This window comes from Lagenorhynchus albirostris, chromosome 3 (genome assembly GCF_949774975.1).
Source record: "Lagenorhynchus albirostris chromosome 3, mLagAlb1.1, whole genome shotgun sequence".
In the NCBI taxonomy this organism is placed as follows: Eukaryota; Metazoa; Chordata; class Mammalia; order Artiodactyla; family Delphinidae; genus Lagenorhynchus; species Lagenorhynchus albirostris.
In genome coordinates this window covers 163,532,207-163,553,131 of record NC_083097.1, presented here as the reverse complement: position 1 = coordinate 163,553,131, position 20,925 = coordinate 163,532,207, and the positions used below count along the sequence as shown (strand labels likewise).

Below are 20,925 nucleotides of genomic sequence, written 5' to 3'. Positions count from 1 at the left end.
GAGAGTGGGGACCTCGCCTGCAGCCTTCACCATTATCACCCCCTTGCCAGCCCCAGTGGGTACCTTGATGACCAAGAAGATGTCGGGCGAGGGATAGGTCACGGAGAAGATGGCAGAGCGGGCCAGGGTGGAGATGGCAGGATGGGTGCCATGGGCCCGCAGTAGCCCCTTCATGGAGTCTGAGTTCAGGTCAAAGTAGAAGTTCTCCGAGATCTGGGGGCACAAGAGGCAGCTGGGCCACCACTTCCAGGAAGCCCACTACCCTGCAGCGAGGAGGGGGACTGTGAGGAAAGGGAAGAAAGGGGTTCCTACCTTCTTCTTCTCCCGCACGTCGTACAGGGCCAAGATGCCAAAGATGGGCTCGATTTCTATCTCGAACCTGCAGTAAACGGGGGTTCTCTGGCAGAGGATGACCTTGACACTCCCTCCTCCATACACCCCACTCCCTCTTGAGGTCCAGCCCAGCCTTGGTGCTTTGTGGGGGCGGGGGGCATCTGTTTCCCACTGGGTCACAGAGAAGCACCATTCAAGGGCTTGTAGGAAAGACCTGTCCCATTTTGCCAAAGGGGAAACCAAGGCACCGAGAGATTCCCTCCCCCACCTCCCCCACCCGCCTTCCTCCCTCAGTAAGTAACTCACACAGAGTCCCTCCTGCTGAAACCACGGCCCTTGTGCGGTTGGCATGGAGGCAGCTTTTGGCACATCAATCCCCCCCCACACCCGAGTCCCATCTTGAAATTCTCGACTCCTGGGCCTCCCTGCCTCCCCTCCCTGAGGTGTCCTCTACGGCTTCTGCCATCCTGGGCTGAGTCCCATCTTCGATCGCCGAAACAGCCCCCATAACCGCCTCCCTGTCTTACTCTGCCCTGCTCATTTCTACTCATCATCCACGTGCCTCCTAAGGAAACATCTTAAAACTTAAAATTTGGGACTACCCTGGTGGTCCAGTGGTTAAGAATCCACCTTCCAATGCAGGGGACGTGGGTTCGATCCCTGGTCGGGGAACTAAGATCCCACATGCCGCGGGGCAACTAAGCCCACGCGCCGCAACTACTGAGCCCGCACCACCATTAGAGAGCCTGCGTGCCACAACTTTGAACCTGTGAGCCACAACTAAGAACCCGTGTGCCACAACGAAAGATCCTGCATGCCGCAACGAAGATCCTGCATGCTGCAAAGAAGATCCCACATGCCGCAACTAAGACCTGATGCAGCCAAATAAATAAATAAATATTTTTTAAAAAAAGAAGGTAGTAAGAATAAAAAAAAAACCCAAAACTTAAAATTTGAGGCTCCTCACTGCCCTGCGTGGCCCTGTCCCGCCCACTTCTTGGCCTCAATTTTCCTTTCTCCAGACATCTACTGGCCTCTGTTTGTGCTGTATCCCCCACCTACAGAGCCCTGTGTGGTCATCCCACAGTTACACGGCCTTGCATACAGTAGATGCTTAATGAGTGTTTGTTGAATGACTGGATGAGCTCAGAGAGCCAGTTCCCAGCCCGTGTGCTTGAGGCAGGAGGCCCACCCGGGCCTCAGGCCAGATGGGACCTCCCTTTCCTGCCCCCATCCAGGCAGGAACTGAGAGTTGGGGAGGGGCAGGGCCGGGCTCAGGTCCAAGGCCACATCCTGTTTAGCTCCATTCCCACGAACGCTGGCTGCTCCCAGGGGGCGATGTGGAGGGGGCCTTGGGCAGCTGGAAGCCAGGCCCAGGGTCACCAGCGCCCCCTCTAGCCTGGGTCCTAGCAGCAGCCTGGGCGAGGGCCAGACTCTGGCCTCACAACTCGTGATCTTGGGCACAATGACCTTTCCACCCTGTGCCTTGGTTTCCCACCTGCACCCACATCGCATGTTGTGGTGAAGGTCAGTGTTAATACACATGGAGGGCTGAGAACTGAGCCTGACACACAACTGGAGCTTAGGATTGGCGGTTTTGAATAATGCAAAAGGGAGTCTTATTTTCCAGCCTGAGAGCCCACAGGTGTCCTCATAGGTCTCAGGGCTGCACACGGTAATGGCATAGCTCGAGTAGTGAGCGCCGAGTGTGTGCCACACCATAAGCCACATGGTCCCCCCCCCCAGGGACGGGTCAGCACACTCACTTAAGCGACAGACACTTGACCAGGATCCTCTGTCCAAAGTGCTCTCGGGGTGGCTCCGGGCGGCTGCAGCGTTCCACGGCCTCATCCTGCCAAGAGCCGAAGGGGCAGCTGGGAACACATCCTCCAGGAAGGGCTTGGAATGTGTGGCCTGAGACCAGCTCTACCCGCAGGCTGACTAAACTTCTTTCAGTCCCCTGCCTCTGAGCCTTTGCACATGCTGTTCCCACTACCTGGAATGCCCTTCTTCTCCCTTCCTCCTTGCCTGGCCGATACATGCTCATCGTCAGGTCGCACCTTAGCTGGAACTTCCTCCAGGAAGCCTTCCCTCACTCAGAGCCACTTGATGTTCCAGATGCTCAACAGGCCCTGCTGCAATGGGCCACATGGCTGGGACATTGTGGGCCATGTGAGGGACAATGACACACACCTCATCATGGTACTATTCTGGGTTGTCATTTCCTGGTATCTCTCCTCCCCTAGGCTGTGAACTCGGAGAGCAAAGACTGGCTCTATCTTGTTCGTGGCTGTATCCCCAGTGCCTGCTATATAACTGGCACTCAAACATCTTGGCTGGATCAACACAGAGGTATGTAGTAGGTACCTACTAAAAAGTGGTTGAATAGACATATACAGAAAGTATTTGATTAATGCTGACTGGACATATATAGAGACGTGTACTAGACACCCAATAAGTACTAGTTGAATAAAATATTGGGGTATACAGCAAGCATTCAATAAATGGCTGAATTAAAACACAGATGTATATACTAGGTGCCTATTAAAGTTAGTTGGATAAATATAGGTACACATGGTAGGTGCTCGATAAACATTAGTTGCTCAAATGCTGTTTAATTAAATAGAAGACTATACAGTAGGCATACAGTTAACATTGACTGAATAAATATGAATATACGGTAAATGCCCAATAAATGCTGGGTGGATAAATATAAGGGTATGTATAATAAATAAAGGTCATTGAATAAAAATATAGGGTACACAGTAGGTGCCCAATAAATGCTGAATGGATAAATATAGGGGTATATATAATAAGTCATCAAATAAAAAATAGGGTACACAGTAGGTACCCAATAAATATTGGTTGATTATATGCTGTTTGATTAAAGAAAAGATTATACAGTAGGCTTACAATAAATATTGGTTGAGTAAATATAGCAGTATATAGTAGGTGCCCAATAAATGCTGGGTGGAAAAATATAGGGGTATATAGTAGGCACCCAATAGAAGCCATTGAATTAAAGTATACATTGCAGGGTATACAGTAGGCACCCAGGAAATCTTGCTGGGATCATATACTGTGATACATGTCAGTTGGATGTGTATTGACCTCAGGGCCTGTGCAGGCTAGTGGGCACCCACCTCGTCGGGCGCCGGGTAGAGGGTGAGCAGGGCACGGGACCGGTGCTGCCGCCGCAGGGCCTCATTGCGCCGGTCCACATCCTCCGGGGCCACGCGCTCTAGCAGTGAGGGCAGCAATGAGTCGGCTGCCAAGTTCCTCAGGTCGAAGATGCCAGAGGCACCACTGCTTCGTGGGGTGTCGTCTGGGGAGCCTGAGGAGTGCCGGGGGTCATCCTGCCAGCAGTAGAGAATGGGCAAGCGCTGAGTGCCAGCTGAATGCATCTCCATCCTACTCAGGTGAGACTGTCCTCATGCCCAACCTACAGATGGGGAAACTGAGGGCCAGGGGCTGGGGTCACCACTACAAGGGTCACCTGAGGGCTCTGCTGACTCTCTTTCTAGAACCTTCTGTCTGGGGAAGCTCCCTCCTTTACTATTGTGGGGAGGTTACATCCCAGTCTGGGTATCACATGACCCTTGTCTGGCCAGTCAGAACAAAACAGGTACCAACCCCAGGGATTGGCTCCAAGGTCAGGATATGCCTGGGTTGGGCCAATGAGAGCCTTCCCTGGGACTCTGCTCACTGTTGCCAGGGGAGGGAGAGTTCTCACTGGGGCTGTCAATGGCCCAGGACCCTGCCTGACCTCCCAGACTCAGCTATGGTCAGAAGCAGACTACCTTGGTTCAAATCCCAGCTCAGCTCTGTGATCCTGGGTCTCTGATCCCAACCCTAAGGGCCTCAGTTTCCCCATCTACATTTATAAATAGTAACAAGGAAACAATAATTCTTGACATGATTATTACTGGTAAAAGTAGACACTCAATAAATATTGGCTGACAAAATACAGGCTCAAGACTCAACCAGGGATTGAACCCAGGCCATAGCAGTGAAAGCTCCGAATCCTAACCACTAGACCACCAGGGAACTTCCGTCTTTATCTGTAAAATGGGTGTTGCCCGATCTCACAGGATGAAAGATAAGGACAAGTATAAAACATTTAGTACACACTAAGCCCTTAATAAATGCTTATAATTGTTACCCTTAACTTTTCACTTACAGGGCTGATACATTTCCTTTTGGGTTCAAGGCTGTTTGGGTTATTTCCCATCATATGCGTTTGAGAGCTGGGGCCGCAGCCCATGCATGTACATATGCTTATAGTGACCCCTGCCCAGGGCTTCCTTACCGAGTCGTCCGGGCTGGACCTCTCATCCCCAGAAGCGTCCTGTTCGAAGACCTGGCGGGTGAGGCCCTTCTGCCTCTCTCGCTGCGTCTCTAGGGTGATGGGGCTGTATGCTGCACTCAGGTGCTGGTACCTAGGAGGAGGCGGGGCTTGGTGGGTATCAGGAATGAGGGCTCCCCAGGGCTCCCGGATGTGCTGACACACCTCCAAGGTCCAGATGATGCCTGCAAGGCCATCCACCCTCCCAGTGCTCTGCCGGAGAAGTCTGGCTACCCTTAAAGGGACGGTGGGTGGATAAACAGGAGGACCGGCAGCACACAATGGGCTCTTTTGGGCTCAGACCTGGCCTCTCTACCCTGAGCTGCCCCCGAGCCAGACCCACCTCCTGTGGGCGATTATCCAGTCCTCCGTGTACATCTCCAAGGCAGCCCTCACCTGGGCATCCAGCTTTCTGCACAAAATACAATCAGGGTAATAAACAGAGGCAGGGCCCAGTGTTAATCTTTCCAGTGGCCTGTGAGGTGGGGCCTGTCCTTCTGCCTGTTTCAGAGATACAGAGGTAGAGGCTCAGAGAGGGCAGAGGACTTGCCCAAGGTCACACAGTGGAGCCAAGAGTTGAAAGAGGGTATTCACGGGGGGCACAGAGGTAGGTGGAGTTACAGACAGGGAGGGTGTGGGGCTGAACCCACCCATCCTCGGGGATCCCAGGCTCCGTGGTGCGGCATTCCCGGGGCTGCAGCAGCAGCTCCAGGTCATCAGCTGGAAACTCGACCAGGTCCCGGAGCGGCCCAGGCTCTGCATCTGGCGGCCGGCTCAGGAGCACATCCTCAAAGTCCAGTGGCTCAATGACTTCAGTCAGTGGGACCTGAGTTGGAGCAGAGTGGCTGTGACCTGTGCCCCAGGGGGCTGGAGGTTGAGTGTGGACTTGGGCTGGCCTTGAACAAACAAGAGGGCGGTGGGAGCCATGGAGGGTGTTGGAGCTGGAGGGGCCCTGGAGGACAGTGACCTCAGCCACTCCACCCCCACCCCAGCTTGGCCGGCCCCGACCCTCTTTCCAGGCAGGAAATCACACCCTGTGCCTGGAGGGGCAGGAAACTCATGGTGGAAGGAAAGGTTTGTGGACTGCAGCAAAGAAAGAGACAACTCCTCAGGCCCTGGGGCGAGAGAGCCCCACCCCTCCCCACTGCAGCCAGAAGCACCTCCCATCCCCCAGACCGCCCTCCCCACCCTCCCCAGCTGGGTGGTCCAGGCAGCAGGAGTTGCGGGCCACAGCAGGCTGAACTTCTCCCCCACAACCCCGACCACCCACAGGGCTGTTCCCTGCAGAGAGGGGGGTCCACCACCCTCCCACTCATGCTCACTGGGGACAGGAATGGGGACAGTGCTGGGCCAGGACAGGGACCCCCTTCCCTGCCACAGCTGGGTCCCTCCCAGCCTCAGGGTCCTCACAGCAGCGGCGGGGGGGGGGGGCTCCCAAACACTCACCCCCAGGGAGCTGCTGCAGCGCCTGCTGGAGTGGGGAGAGCCACTGCGTTCCCGGGACACCTGCTTCCGCACCTCGGCAGCCACCGTCCTGTGGGGGACAGGAAGGGGGTAGTTGGGGGCAGGAGAACTTGGGCAGCGGGGCCCTGGGAACCGGGGCTTCAGAGCTGACAAGTTCATTCCATGAGAGGAAAATCCAGGCTATGGAAAGAAAAAAAATCAGGCTCCGGGCCAAGAGAACCCAGGCTTCAGGAGTCACAGATCTCAGCGTGTGGGCCCCAAGGCTGTGGCGCATACATCGTCCCCTTTCCTCCTGCAAGCACAGATAGAGGGCTGCTGCTGGGCAGGGCCTGAGGGCCACTGATTCCTGCGCGTCCTTCTTCCCCCTGGCCCCCAGGCTCTGAGTCCTGACCCACCAGGACTGGCTTCCAGGTCTGGAGAGAGGCCTCTACTTCCTCATCTGGAGGACCTCTGCCTCTCATCAGGAACGTGAGAACCGTTCCACCCTTGCCAGATAAGTCACTTCTGCCTCTGAACCTCAGTTTATCCATCTGTAGCTGCCCTGCTCTCACAGACCAGTGGAGCTGAGCAGGGGGCCTGGCATTCAGTGGGCATGCCACACACCCACCTTCTCAGGGAGTCTGAGACTGAGGCTGACTGTGTGTAAGAGGCCAGCATGACTCTCAGAGAGCACAACCCAGCCACCAAGGTCGGTGCCGTGGTCTTCATGGGCCGCCTGCATCTACGCTGACCTTCAGAGTCCCAGAGGATGACGGTGAAGGGGCAAGACCCACAGCGGAGGGGGCCAGCACGGGAATTTCGAACAAACCCTACAGGGGCAGGGATTCCCCAGGCTCTCAATTCCCTCAGCTGAGCTTGGAAGGAGAGGGAGCCATGCAGTTATCTGGGGGAAGAGTGTGCCAGGCAGAGGGAACAGCGAGTGCAAAGGCTCTGAGGCTGGGCTCTGTTCTCTGGGCCTGGAAATCCCTGCTCCCTGGGGTCTCTGTGAAAACAGGACTAGGGCTGTGTTTCCCTGTGGAGGCCCCAGCACTGGATCCCACACATAGTAGATGCTCAATAAATTTTTTTTTTTTGGCTGCGCCACATGGCTTGTGGAATTTAATTAATTAATTAATTAATTTTTTTGCAGTACGCGGGCCTCCCACTGCCGCGGCCTCTCCCGCTGCGGAGCACAGGCTCCGGACGCGCAGGCCCAGCGGCCATGGCTCACGAGCCCAGCCACTCCGCGGCATGCAGGATCCTCCCGGACCGGGGCACGAACCCGCGCCCCCCGCATCGGCAGGCGGACTCCCAACCACTGCACCACCGGGGAAGCCCGGCTTGTGGAATTTTAGTTCCTTGACCAGGGATCACACTCCAGTCTACGGCAGTGAAAGCACCAAGACCTAACCACTGGAATGCCAGGGAATTCCCATCAATACATGTTTTTTTTTTTTTTTTTTGCGGTACGTGGGCCTCTCACTGTTGTGGCCTCTTCCGTTGTGGAGCACAGGCTCCGGACACACAGGGTCAGCGGCCACATCTCACGGGCCCAGTCGCTCTGCAGCATGTGGGATCTTCCCGGACCAGGGCACGAACCCGTGTCCCCTGCATCGGCAGGCGGACTCTCAACCGCTGCGCCACCAGGGAAGCCCAATAAATGTTTTTTTGATGGAATGAGTGAATCCCTTCCAATCTCCCTCTTGGTCCAACTTGCGTAAATCTACTGTCAGTTGGGGGAAGCCCCTTATCTTTTAGCTGTGTGGCTTTGGACAGGTGGAACAACCTTTCTGGGCCTCAGTTTCTCTTAAAATCAGGAAGGCAAGGCAAGGCAAGGCAACGGCTGAGGGGTTCAGGCCTCAATCGCTCCTGCTTCCCTCTTTTCTCTTATGCTTGGAAATTTTCTTAATAAAAAGTTGTACCCCTGGGACTTCCCTGGTGGTGCAGTGGCTAAGACACCGTGCTCCCAACGCAGGGGGCCCGGGTTCGATCCCTGGTCAGGGAACTAGATCCCACATGCCGCAACTAAAGACCCCACATGCTGCAACTAAGATCCAGAGCAACCAAATAAATAAACATTTTTTAAAAATAAAATAAAAATAAAAAGTTGTGCCCCATAAAGCGCTATGTTGAGGATTGCAAATGTGGCCCACAAGCGTCCAGTGCAATGGATGTGTGAGGTGGGCCCAGGAAAGACAGGTGTGGAGTGGGGATAATTAGGAGCTTCAGCTCTGCCTGCGAGCCTCCGAACTCAAATCCGTGTGAGTCAAACAAAACTTGGCCACGACCCTGATCCAATGTGGGGCCTCCAATTTGAGACCCCAGCCTCATTCCTTCTCTGTCCCTGGATTCTATTTCTTTTCTCTGTCAACTGTCTCAGAGTCTTGCTTCCGTTGGACGGGAGGTGCGGGGAAGCGGGGAAGGGAAGAGAAGCTTGTAGGAAATTCAAAGAATGTTAAAAATGAGGGATTTGTGGAACTCCCTGGCGGTCCAGTGGTTAGGACTCCGTGCTTTCACTGCTGAGGGCCCAGCTTCAGTCCCTGGTTGGGGAACTAAGATCCTGCAAGCCAGGCGATGCTTGGGGGGAGGAAAAATTAGGGATTTGTCCTCAAATTCCCCAAGTCCAGGCCACTTCCTCTGGAAGCATGGGCACACAGAGGAGGATTGGGGGTGATTTACGAAAGATGCCGTATCAGGGAACCTGTCTGTGCCCTGGTCCCAGCTGTTCTGCAGCTGCTGCCCCAGAACAGGGAGGGGGGTGGGGAGGGCTGAGCCTCCAGCTTCATTTTGCCACGGGCCTTAGAGTGAGGCCCCCAGAGTGGGAGAAGGCTGGGTCCACAACGGTGTGGCCACGGGAGCCAGTTTACTGAGTCACAGAGCTCTGCACTTGGAGCTGGGCGAGCAGGGGTGAATGACATCTTTTCTCTGGACCTCTGGGCTCGGGACAGTACCCACGACTTATTGAGCTGTTCTGAGTGTAGGGCCTGGCACATAGTAAGTGCTCAATTAAAGCTAGCTGTCCCCACGTTGCCTCACAGAGCATCCTGGGAAACTGGAATTCCTGACCCTGCTTTGTATACCAAAGGTGAGTGAGGCTCAGAGAGGGGTCGTGAGGCACCCAGGGTCACACAGCAGAATGCAGCGGTGCCCAGAATTGAACCCTGGTCAGCTGGAGGTCAAAGTCCTTTAGCGCTAGGCATTCCATGACGGGGAGCAGGGCCAAGAACAGGGGCTCCAGAACCTGCCCCTTCCCTGTCCACACTCACCCGCTCCCCACTCCGAAGAGCAGTCCCATCCAGTCTCGAGGCTTCAACACCATCTAAACACCAACAGATCCTCAAATCTGCCCCATGACCGTAACCTGCCCTCCCATCATCCTCTCTGTCTCACTAAGGACAGCCCTACTCTCTTGGATGCTTGGGACCCACACCTGGGAGTCACCGTCAACCCCTCTCTCTTTCTCGCTCCCACATCAGATCTGCTTCAGATGTTCCCGTGGACCACATTTCAAAAAGGGAGGCGAAATGCTGAGCTGAATTTAGTGGGTTTTCTCAGGAAGGAATCTCAGCATTCAATGAGGGAAACTGCAAAGATCAGGTGGTGGGTTTTAGCTCTTGGTGAGATATATCCTTCTAAGGTGAAAACTCCACAACCCTATGTGCTACTAAAGAGATGCTCAGAGGGGAAACATGAAGCAGTGGCATCACTGGGAATTCATGTGAGACTGTGTACCTCCCCTCCAGGGCTGGCCAGATTAACAGAGGACTACTCTCACAGGGGAGGAGGATGACAAAACCAGAAACAAGAATGGCTTAAGCCTTGATGCTGTGTTCCCACTTCTGTAAAGAGTGAGGGAAGAAAATGAGTAAATATAAAACCATGAAGAGATTCCTCCTCATATCCCACCCTACCCCTCCTGGACTGACAGAAGAATTTAAAGGCAAATAATATGAGTGCCAGCAAGGATGCGGAGCAATGGCAACCCTCATCTGCTGCTGGAGGAACCCCTCTGGAAAACCATCTGTAAATTTACAGGCAGAGTTGAAAATATGCCAATCCAGCAATTCCACTCTGAGGCGTAGATACTCAGGAGGAAATACACGGCCGAGAATGTTCATGGCAGCTCTGATCATGACAGCCTCAAAGGGAAACAACTCACAAGTTCCTTGACCAAAGATGGAGAACACACAAGAAGCAGGGGGAATAGTATGCAGCAATGAAAAAGGATGAGCCAGACTACAGGCGGCAGCACAGATGCTGCCGACATTACGCTGCCACATAGGACTTGACATCCTGTGTGGTTCCGTTTATGAGATGTTCTAAACAGACAAAGCCAACCCACTGCAGATGGGAAGCCAACTTGGATGGAGAAACCATAATGTAAGTGAGGAAGAAACAGTACCTGCCACCAGCATGGCCGTTCCCTGAGGGGCAGAATCAAGTGCAGATCACCTTGAGAGGGGCCTGCTGGAGTGGGGAGGCTTGGGAAGGTAGAGACAGCCCGTCCTTTTTTTTTTTTTTTTTGGCGGCATCACACAGCATGCAGGATCTTAGTTCCCCGACCAGGGATTGAACCTGTGCCCCATGCAGTGGAAGCACGGAGTCCTAACCACTGGACAGCCAGGGAATTCCCAAGACAGCCCGTCTTGATCCGAGTGACTTTTCCCCTGGCACTTGTTTCATGATTACTCCTTACTTAAACTTAGCATTTTTCTGTCTACATGTCACCTGTTACAATTTTTTTAAAGGTAAAAAATAATCACCTACGCCTAAGCTCACGTCTGCAAATATATTTGGGGACAGGAGTGGGAGGAAGATATTTCCTGGAAATCCCACAGGTACTTTTGGAATTTCGTCAATGTATGTCTGGTTGCGCTCCCACCCCTCCAACAAAGCATTTCTTTAAATGAGAAGGGCAAACTGCCCCACATCAGACAACTGAGGGGCAAAATAATGACACTGCTCTCAGAAGCCTGGGAAGCATGAATGGACATCCTTGCGGACAGGAGAGGGCAGGAAGAGGCACGGTTTCCAAGACTGTTCTCAACTCTAGAGCCACACACTCTTGGGCTACTTCCCCCCCACGAGAGACCCTTGAGAGTGACCTAACCACTCTGGGTTTTGGTTTCAATAGTTATACCGATGTCAACGGGCTCTGGTGACAATTAGTGACATCTCAGATGGGGACCAGCATGCGATAAGCACATCAGAAGGGCTGGTCATGGGAATTCCGTGGCGGTCCAGTGGTGAGGACTCCAGGCTTCCACTGCAGGGGTCATGGGTTTGATCCCTGGTCGGGGAACTAAGATCCCGCAAGCCAAGCCACACAGCCAAAAAAAAAAAAAAAAAAAAAAAGTGCTGGTCGTTATCACCATTCCAGATTGGACTTTATTTTCAAGAGTACGAGTCAAAAAAAAAAAAAAAGAACATTATGTTGCATACAATACTATTTGTACGTGTTGTGTACGTTCATAAGAGTTTGTTGTTGTTCCTTCTGGCCATGCCTCACGGCTTGCAGGATCTCAGTTCCCTGACCAGGGATCGAACCCAGGCCCCTGCAGTGAAAGCGCCGAGTCCTAACCACTGGACCACCAGGGAATTCCCGAGTCTGTATTTTTAAGTTGTCCCCCCAAATCTTTGTTTTAAATGGACCTGTTCATTAGGAAACTGGGGGACTGTCTAATATTCAGATTAATATGGCATTTGTGGAATGAATAGTTGAATGAACAAGCAGATGAATATAGGCCTAGGTCTGAGCATGTAGATACCTGGGTGCCCACCAGTCTGCTGAGACCTTGTCAGAGGGTGGCTGGAAGACTTGAGCCATTTGCTTGTGGTTCACTGGGGCCCCAGGATCTTTCTCTGCTTTTCTTACCCTGAACTCTATAGAGCAACCATTCCCCAGGGCAAAACCCAGGGCCTCTCTTTCTCACTTGAGTGGACGCCAGGACCCAAGGACATAGGGACCGAGAGGCAAAAAAACAGACAGCAATAACCTCCCCAAGCTCAGAAACACCAAAGGTCCAAGAGACAGGAACGATTCAGACACACAGAGATAACAGAACATAAAAATTGCCCAACCACTATGCCCCAGACACCAGGTCACAATGTCCCTCCTCTGTTCCGAACTCTTCATGGCCCCCACCTCACTCAGGGTAAAAGTTAAACTCCTCCCCACAACCCACAAGCCCTGTACAACCTGCCCCCCTCCTCACTCTGCTCCAGCCTGACTGGCTTCCTCAGATGCTCTGTGAACATCTGCTCCTGCCCCTGGGCCTTTGCACTTGCCCTTCCCTGTGATTGGACTGCTCTTCCCCCATGTCTGGGCATGGACCCCTCCCTCACCTCCATCAGATCTTTGTTTAAATGCCACCTTCTCCTCCAGGGCTTCCTGACCCGCCTCCCAGATCTAAAATAGTCCTCACATTCCCCATCTCCCTTCTCTGCCTTGTATGTCCTGATACCACTTACCACTAACATATAATCTACTTTATCCTGCTTCTCCTCTGCCTCCCCCACTGTATCTGCCCCCAAGGGTGGGATCTTTTCTTGTGTCTCCGTCAGGGCAGGGCTGACTCTTTCACCTGGGGCTGATCAGGGGAGGTCCCTGCCCGCCTCCCGCCCCACCCCACCTCACCCCACCCCTGCCCCGCTGTGAGAGAAACACCCCCCACCCCAGCAGATTCTGATCCCACTATTGGAGGCAAAGACCCGAATGGGTGAAAGGCTCTTCAGCCCCAGAGAGTCTGACATCCCCCTCCCTGGTCAATCTCTTACAATCACCAGTGGCCACGGAAATGGATCCCCCAGCGCCTGGCGCCTGTCCCCTCCCCCCGTCTGCCCACCAGCTGGTTCCGTCCCCCGCCCCCACTCCTTCCATTCAATCACCATCCATCTCCAGAGCGTCCAGCCGGTGCTGGGAGAGCCTGAAGCAGGGCTGGGGGCGGGGGGACATTCACAGCTGTCCCCTGCCCCCCAGACAGCTGGGCACGGGACCCTCGCGGGGAGAAGATCACGGGAAACTTCCCGAGGAGGTTCAAAGGCCGCCAGGAGCACCATCCCTGTTCCCAAATCTCGGCGCCTGATGCGTCCCTGCCCCACACCAGGCCCAGAGGATGGGACGGAAAAAGCCCCCCAACTCCCACGCTTGAGGAGCTAGGGGGCCGGGGGAGGGGCCAGGAGATGGGTAGGACGCGCGGAGGGCGCCGGGCAGCGCTTTCCCCGCGCCGCCTCCTCCAGGAAGGCCCCCCGGGCACGCCCCCACGCGTCCCACCGGTTCCAAGGGAAGACCTCAGCCACCACCGCGCCCGCAGCCCCTCCGCGACCCCCAGCCCGGAACCCCCCGTCCTCCCCACCTCCCCACGCCTGCGCCCCCGGCCGGAGGAAGCGGGCCGGAGCTGGCCAAGGCGGAAGGAGCTTGAATGGGGGTCGCCCAGAAGAGGGAGGGCCGGGCCGCCCCGGGGCGGGGCTCCGACACGTGGGGGCGGCCCGGGAGGGGGCCCGGCGGCCGCACTACCTGTTGATCTTGTGCGCGAAGGCGCGGCGCTCGGCTACCGCCATGGTGCTCCGCGCGTCCAGCCGCCGGCCCCGCCGCTGCAACCCCGCGCACCGTCCCCGCCGTGGCCGCCGCCACCGCCGCCTCCCGGTTCTGGGCAGCCCGGGCTGGGCGGGGCCGGGGGCGGGGCCCTTCCGGGTGTCCCGGGCCGCTCCGTGCTGCCCCTGCTGGCCGGAGGGGGCGCGGGTGCCCCGGCCGCCTTTGCGGCCCTCGAGGCTGGCCTGGGGAAACTGAGGGGGGCAGGGGAGGAGAGGATACGGGACTGAGGCTGGGGGCCTCGGACTTCCTCCCGGGGGCTGCTCTTTCTGCCCTCTGGCTAGCAATCACTATAATCACCATAATAATTATAATCTCGAGTGTTTATTAAGCACGGCCCTGTAGTTCTGATATGTGGGAGGACCTATTCTTTCCGCCATTTTACAGATGAGTAAACTGAGGCACAGGGATGTTCAGGCGCTTACCTAGGGGTCTCCATGGGATGTGCCCCAGTCTGGGGTGAGGGCAGAGGAGTCCAGTTGGGCTCCGAGGCGCTAGGAGATGTGACACAGGACCCAGTGGTGGGACCTGAGTGAGCCAGTCTGGGAGGCTGGACCGGCCCAGCCGCCTCCAGTGCAAGGAGGATGTGCGGATGTCTTGGCCAGTATGTGGTCTAAAATCTCTCCCCAAAGGTTCCTCTACCAGCCCCAAGGCAGCAGTCTTAGTGGATTCTCCAGCCCCCACTCAGCATCTGCATATGCCAATTTCTCGCTCACCTCCCAGGCTTTGCATGCCCAGGTGCCTCCTCCTGATGGCCCTTCTAGCCCTGGTTAGAAAAGGGCCTAGGAACTGGGGGCTGAAGAATGCTAGGGCTCAGCTCTACCTCAGGGCCTTTGCATGTGCTGTTCCCATTCCTGTGTATGGGTGCTGTCATTATTCCCCCCTTTTACAGATGAGGAAACAGAGGCCCAGGACTTCCCTGGTGGTCCAGTGGTTACAACTTCGCCTTCCAATGCAGGGGGTAAGGGTTCGATCCCTGGTCGGGGAGCTAAGATCCCACATGCCTCAGCCAAAAAACCAAAACATAAAACAGAAGCAATATTGTCACAAATTTGGACCTCCCTTGTGGTGCAGTGGTTAAGAATCCGCCTGCCAGACACGGCGGGGCCCTGGTCCGGGAAACTCCCACACGCCGCGGACTAACTAAGACAGTGGGCCACAACTATTGAGGCTGCGCTCTAGAGCCAGCGAGCCACAACTCCTGAGCCCGCGTGCCACAACTACTGAAGCCTACGCTCCTAGAGCCCGTGCTCCGCAACAAGAGAAGCCACCGCAATGAGAAGCCCATGCACCGCAATGAAGAGTTGCCCCCGCTCAGCACAACTAGAGAAAGCCTGTGCACAGCAACGAAGACCCAACACGGCCAACAATAAAAATAAATAAGTAAAATTTTAAAAATATATATTGTAACAAATTCAATAAAGACTTTAAAAATGGTCCACACCAAAAAAGATCTTTAAAAAAAAAAAAAGAAAGAAAACTGAGGCCCAGAGAAGCAGAGTGACTTGCCCCAGTTGCCCAGTGGATCAGTGTCAGATCCTGAGCCCACAGGAGGGAGGCCTGGACTGTGGGGCCCCAGGCTCCTGAGGGCACAGGAGGGTGGCTCCCAGCCTGGCATGTGATATGCGCACACATGTGTCAGCAGCCCACGCACCTTCCCAAGTGGTCCAGCCACTTTGGCCCGGGAGATGCCAGGTGTAACCCTGCTCATCACGCCCTGGTGTGCCCCACCCCGGGTTACCCTTGCTGCAACCTGCAGCCTCCCAGGCTAAAGTCCTTGCCTCGCCTTTCAGTCTGCTGGTAGCTGCTGGGCAGGAAACGTGAAGATGAGCAAAGACTGGCGAGTTTCTCCACTCCTTTTTGCCTATTTCCAGTCCAGCCCCCATCATACCTGGTCTCCCAGCTCCCGCCCTCACCCCTCACAGTTTGTTTTCCCCTCGATGGTCAGAAAGAGCCTGGGAACACCCGAATCAGATCAGCTCCCTCCTCTGCTTAGAATCCTTCATGGCTGCCACCTCATTCAGAGTAAAAGCCAAAGTCCTCACTGTGGCCCACAAGGCCCTGCATGATCTGATCTTGTCATCTCCCTGCCATCCCCTCCTCCCACCGTCTTCCTTAATCATGCCACTCCAGCTGCCCACCTCTTCCACGTGTCTCTAAAGACTAGGGCGCAACTCCACCTCAGGGCCTTTGTACATGCTGTTCTCCTTCCCACACGTCGGTGCCATCACCATACCCCTTGTACAGATGAGGAAACTGAGGCTCAGGGACGCAGAGTGACTTGTGCCATTTTACCCAACGAATCAGTGTCAGATCTGTCATTCCAGATCTGTGGCCCAGGAAGCCTGACTCCAAAGTGGTTGTCTCTAAATACCAGCTGGGGGACTTCCCTGGTGATCCACTGTTTAAGAATCCGCCTTCCAATGCAGGGGACGTGAGTTCAATCCCTGGTCGGGGAACGAAGATCCCACATGCCCCAGGGCAACTAAGCCTGTGGGCCACAGCTAGAGGGCCCACACGCTGCGACTACTGAGCCCACGTGCTCTGGAGCCCACCCGCCACAGCTAGAGAGAAGCCCGCACGCTGCAACAAAAGATCCCACATGCCACAACAATGATCCTGTGTGCCTTAACTAAGACCCAATGCAGCCAAATAAATAAATATTTTAAAATAAATAAATAAATAAATACTAGTTGGGGGACTTCCCTGGCGGTCTAGTGGTTAAGACTCTGCGCTTCCAATGCAGGGGGCACTGGTTCGATCCCTGGCCGGGGAATTAAGATCCCAAGTGACGCTCAGGAATGGCCAAAAATAAAAAATAAAATAACAAAATAAAATAAAATAAATACCACTTGGATCCCAATCCAGGCCAGGCTGTGTGACCCAGGGTAAATCTCTCAACCTCTCTGAGCCTCTGTTTCCTCATCTGCTCAGTGAGGGGTGGGGTCAGCACTGAGCTTCAGGCCCTTGTGGGAGCTGATTCCACACAGGAGCCAGTGGGGGCTATGAGCCCTGTCTTAGTGGAAAAACTTCTTCAAGGAACCCTCCAAATAAAGGTTCTGCTCTAGCTACCTGCCCACCCTGGTGCCCGCCAGACTTGATTAACAAGGCAGTTCCTCTCCAGGATATGACCAGGCCTGACTCAGCCAGGCGGGGCTGGGGTGACCCCGGCAGCTGCTCAAACAGAGGCTGAGCTTGGTGGGGACTTTGGCCTCCTCTGGCTGGTGTGGGAGAACAGCCTGTGGGGTCTGATGGCAGCAGCTTGCGGACCTAGGAGGAGGGACTGCACTGGTCCAGGTGGTGAGTTCAGAGTAGGAATGATCACAGGCAGGGCTTGGAGTCCAAAAAGACCTGGATTCCAATGCTGGCTTGGCCACAGCCAGGCTAAGTGACCTGGATGAGGTGGGGGTGGGGCTCTCTGGACCTCAGTTTCCTCACCTGTGAAATGGGGATGTTACCTTCAGAGCCAACCCTGTGGGCCCATGTTCGGTGCCCATGAGATGTTGTCAGGAGAGCACAGAACCCGGGAGATGCTGCCTTTGTCCTATTGTTTTTCCTGCCGCTTCCGGAGCCGGGGGAGGAAGCTGGGAGCCGGCTCAGGGTGTCCAGGCCTGCCTTTGGGAGTTTAAGTCACAAAGACAAAGGCTGGGCCCAGAGAGGCCAGAGGGGCAGGCCACAGGCTTCCTGTTTTTCTTTGAACAGATGGCCAAGCCTCCTGACGCTTGTCTGTGTGGATGCTAATCCACGTCCTTAGTAATCACTTCTTATCCCTCCTGGTGACACTTCTGTCCAGTTTGCTCATTTCCAGTGCTCTGGTCACATTCCAACGTCTGGGAATTTTTCTCCAGGGGTCCCAGACACCCAAGGGGTCCACAAATAGAAGTGGGGGGGGTCCATGAATTTGGAGGGGAAAAACTTGCATCACTCACGCCTGCCCCTGCTCCTAACGTTAACAGTCATTAGAGCTGCTACCGGGCCTCGGTATTTAAGTGTGAGGAAAGTTGTACAAATTCCATCACAATTAAAGCATATTTTGATAACTGTATTGCATGTAATGGGTTTGTAATGGGTTTCCTTTACCATCTGAGGTGTTTTATTTTAGGCACTTACAAACGTCCACTGATAAGGGCCCACGGCACAAAAAGGTCCCCCTACAACACGCCTTTCCCTGCCTAAAGCCTGCTGTGGCTCCCCATTGCTGCAGGAAGGAGCCAAGCTCCTCCCTGTGGCCTACAGACTCCCTCATCTGCCCCATAAGACTGCTCCCCCTTCCTTTTCCCACCTCATTCATTCACTCCAGCAGCATTTATTGAGCACCTGCTGTATGCCAGGCATGGGAAGGAGGTAATGTCAGTGCTGAGACCTGAAGTTCAGGCTGAGTTGGGGAGGCAGGGAGTTCTAGGCAGACGGACCAGCAAGGCAAAGATGGAGAGGAGAAGTAGAAGTCACCCGTGTGCAGCGCAGGGAGGAGAGGATGAGACTCATGGTTGGTGAGTTTGTGGGATCAGGTCCGGCAGGACCTCCCAGTGGGGGCCTGGGCATAGCCCAGCGGGTAGTTGGGGAACCCTGGAGGGGTGCAGAGCAAGACAGGGGCACCCTCTGGTTTGTTTCAGGAAGATCTGATTCTCCTGTCCGGACTGGACCCTACAGTGACCTTTTCTCCTCTCAAGTTCCCTGTGTCACCTGTCCCACCATTGAAGCACAAGTGTGAGTTGGCTGTAAGGAACTGGGGCACACGTTGCAAGAACTCTCTCACCGACCGACCAGGGCTCTGGGGGACACCTTGCCTCTGTGAGATGGAACCTATGAGGCACATTCACCAGATGAGCCAACTAGGCTCAGAAAGACTCTGGCGACCCAGCTGAGAAGTGGTGGAGTTAGGACTTGAACCCAGCGCCACCTCTTGCATGAAAGCCGTGCCCTCCATCCTGTGGCATTTCTTCCTTAGCACAACTTTTTGGAGCAGGCGGCAATGACTTCCACAAAACTCTATCTTCTAGGTGGAACAAGTTTTCTCAGGCCAGCAACTTCCTGTATCTTTACCACTGCACCTTGCAGTGGTTACGTGCTCCGATGCTCGGGTTCAAATCCTGCACCTTGGCTATGATGCCAGCCTAAAAAGACTCGTTTCACGCTTATTAGAATGGCTAAACTAAAAATACCGACAATATCAAGTGCAGATGAGGATGCAGAGAAGCTGGGCCTCTCAGATGCTGCTGGTGGTGAGACAGGCCGGGACCCGGGACCCTTTGCTGCCGTGCTTGCACCTGGACAAACGCCTCCTCCAGCAACAAAATACAAAGAAACTATAAGGGACTAAAAACAACTGCATGCATGGGCAGTTGGGGCAAATTATGGACAAGATACAAAAAGGCCAAAAACCCACACAGCACAACCATGGGGGTGGACAGACCGCCTAAGTCACCCCTCCAGGGAACCTGTTACTTGTTTTTGCTCCCTCCTGCTGCAACAGGAGCCCCAATAAAGCCTTGCCTGAATTTCTTGTCTGGCCTCTTATCAATTTCTATCGATTAAGGAGGCCAAGAACCCTGGCTGGGAATAGTGGGAATGCAAAATGGTGAGCCACTCTGGAAAACAGTTTGGTGGTTCTTAAAACACTAAACATGCAACCACTGTACGGCCCAGCAATCCCACTGCTGTGAATTTAGAAATGAAAATTTATGTTCACACAAAAACCTGTATGTCATTATTTACAATAGTTTTATTCATAATCACCAATAGCTGGAAACACTCAATTGTCCTTCAATGGGTGAATATAAAACAAACTTGGGTCCATTCGTACAATGGAATATTCTTCAGCAACAAAAAGGAACAAACTACTGATACAGGCAGCAAAGCTTTACGCCCAAATGCTTTATGTTGCAGTGAAAGAGGCCAGGCTCAAAAGGCTGCATGTCGTATGATTCCAAATATATAACATTCTCAGAGAACAGACCTCTAGCATGAGAGAGCAGGTCAGTATTTGCCTGGGGCTGACTACAAAAGGCCAGCATGAGGGAATCTGAGGGATTGTTTCGGAGTTTTGGAGCTCACTGGCAGGACAGCGGATGATGATGACCCAGTAATCAGAGCTGTCGTGGGGGGAATGCCAGGCACTGAGGCACTGAGGGGGCCCTGATGCAATGTTTGACCCAGCCGGAGGGCTTCTCAGAGGAGGGGGCATCTGAGCTGAGACTTAACAGGCTGTGCTGGAGTCCGGCAGGTGAAGGACCTTCCAGGCCATGGGAACAGCATGAACAGAGGCCCAGAGGAGAGACATTCAGGAAACCGGGTGGCGTTTATTTGACTGAGTATAGAGATTTTTTTTTTTTTCTTTGAGATTCATCCTTTTTTTTTCTTTTTTCTTTTGGCTGCTCAGCATGACTGGCGGGATCTTAGTTCCCCAACCAGGGATTGAACTGGCAGCCTGGGCAGTGAAAGTGCAGAGTCCTAACCACGGGACCACCAGGGAATTCCCTCCAAAATGCATATGTTGAAGCCCTACTTCCCAGGACCTCAGAATGGGACTGTATTTGGAGACAGGGTGTTTGTTTGTTAAAATTAATTTTTATTGGAGTATAGTTGATTTACAATGTTGTGTTAGTTTTGTGCTGTACAGCAAAGTGAATCAGTTACACATATACATACGTCCACTCTTTTTTAGATTCTTTTCCCATACAGGTCATTACAGAGTATTGAGTAGAGTTCCCTGTGCTATACAGAAGGTCCTTATTAATTATCTAATTTATATATAGTAGTGTGTATGTGTCAATCAGAGATAGGGTCTTTAAAGAAGTCGTTAAGTTAAAAAGAGGTCCAGGGCTTCCCTGGTGGCGCAGTGGTTGAGAACCTGCCTGCCGATGCAGGGGACACGGGTTCGAGCCCTGGTCTGGGAAGATCCCACATGCCACGGAGCAACTACGCCCGTGAGCCACAACTACTGAACCTGCGCGTCTGGAGCCTGTGCTCAACAAGAGAGGCTGCAACAGTGAGAGGCCCGTGCACCGCGATGAAGAGTGGTCCCCACTTGCCGCAACTAGAGAAAGCCCTCGCACAGAAACGAAGACCCAACACAGACAAAAAATAAATTAATTAAAAAAAAAAAAAAAGAGGTCCAGTTAAGACAAAGCCACCCCAGGGTACAGAGGTGCCATGGGTAAAGAAGAGAATCTCAGAGGACCTGGGATTACCAGGCCACCTGGAGCGATGCAGA

At 54.0% G+C, this 20,925-nt stretch overlaps 1 protein-coding gene across 15 annotated transcripts in view; it reads right to left on the bottom strand.

Moving 5' to 3' along the window:
- Positions 1-17,224, bottom strand: part of DOCK6 (dedicator of cytokinesis 6) — a 45,780-nt gene extending 28,556 nt beyond the window's left edge. For 10 of the 15 annotated variants that reach the window (XR_009539776.1, XR_009539777.1, XM_060145100.1 and 7 more), the window contains exons 1-9: positions 17,151-17,224; positions 6,125-6,212; positions 5,329-5,504; positions 5,022-5,090; positions 4,643-4,772; positions 3,477-3,689; positions 2,100-2,185; positions 313-379; positions 64-213 (exon numbers count right to left, since the gene is read on the bottom strand). Coding sequence is in view for 13 of the 15 variants with exons in the window: in XM_060145100.1 (XP_060001083.1) it covers positions 64-213; positions 313-379; positions 2,100-2,185; positions 3,477-3,689; positions 4,643-4,772; positions 5,022-5,090; positions 5,329-5,504; positions 6,125-6,212; positions 17,151-17,209 (1,038 nt within the window). In the remaining 2 variants the exon portion in view is untranslated. Of the gene's footprint in view, positions 1-63; positions 214-312; positions 380-2,099; positions 2,186-3,476; positions 3,690-4,642; positions 4,773-5,021; positions 5,091-5,328; positions 5,505-6,124; positions 6,213-13,009; positions 13,380-13,637; positions 13,768-17,150 lie in introns of those variants that run through there. The other 5 variants (XM_060145108.1, XM_060145110.1, XM_060145111.1 and 2 more) reach the window with 3 other exon arrangements.
- Between the last annotated feature and the right edge of the window lie 3,701 nt (positions 17,225-20,925).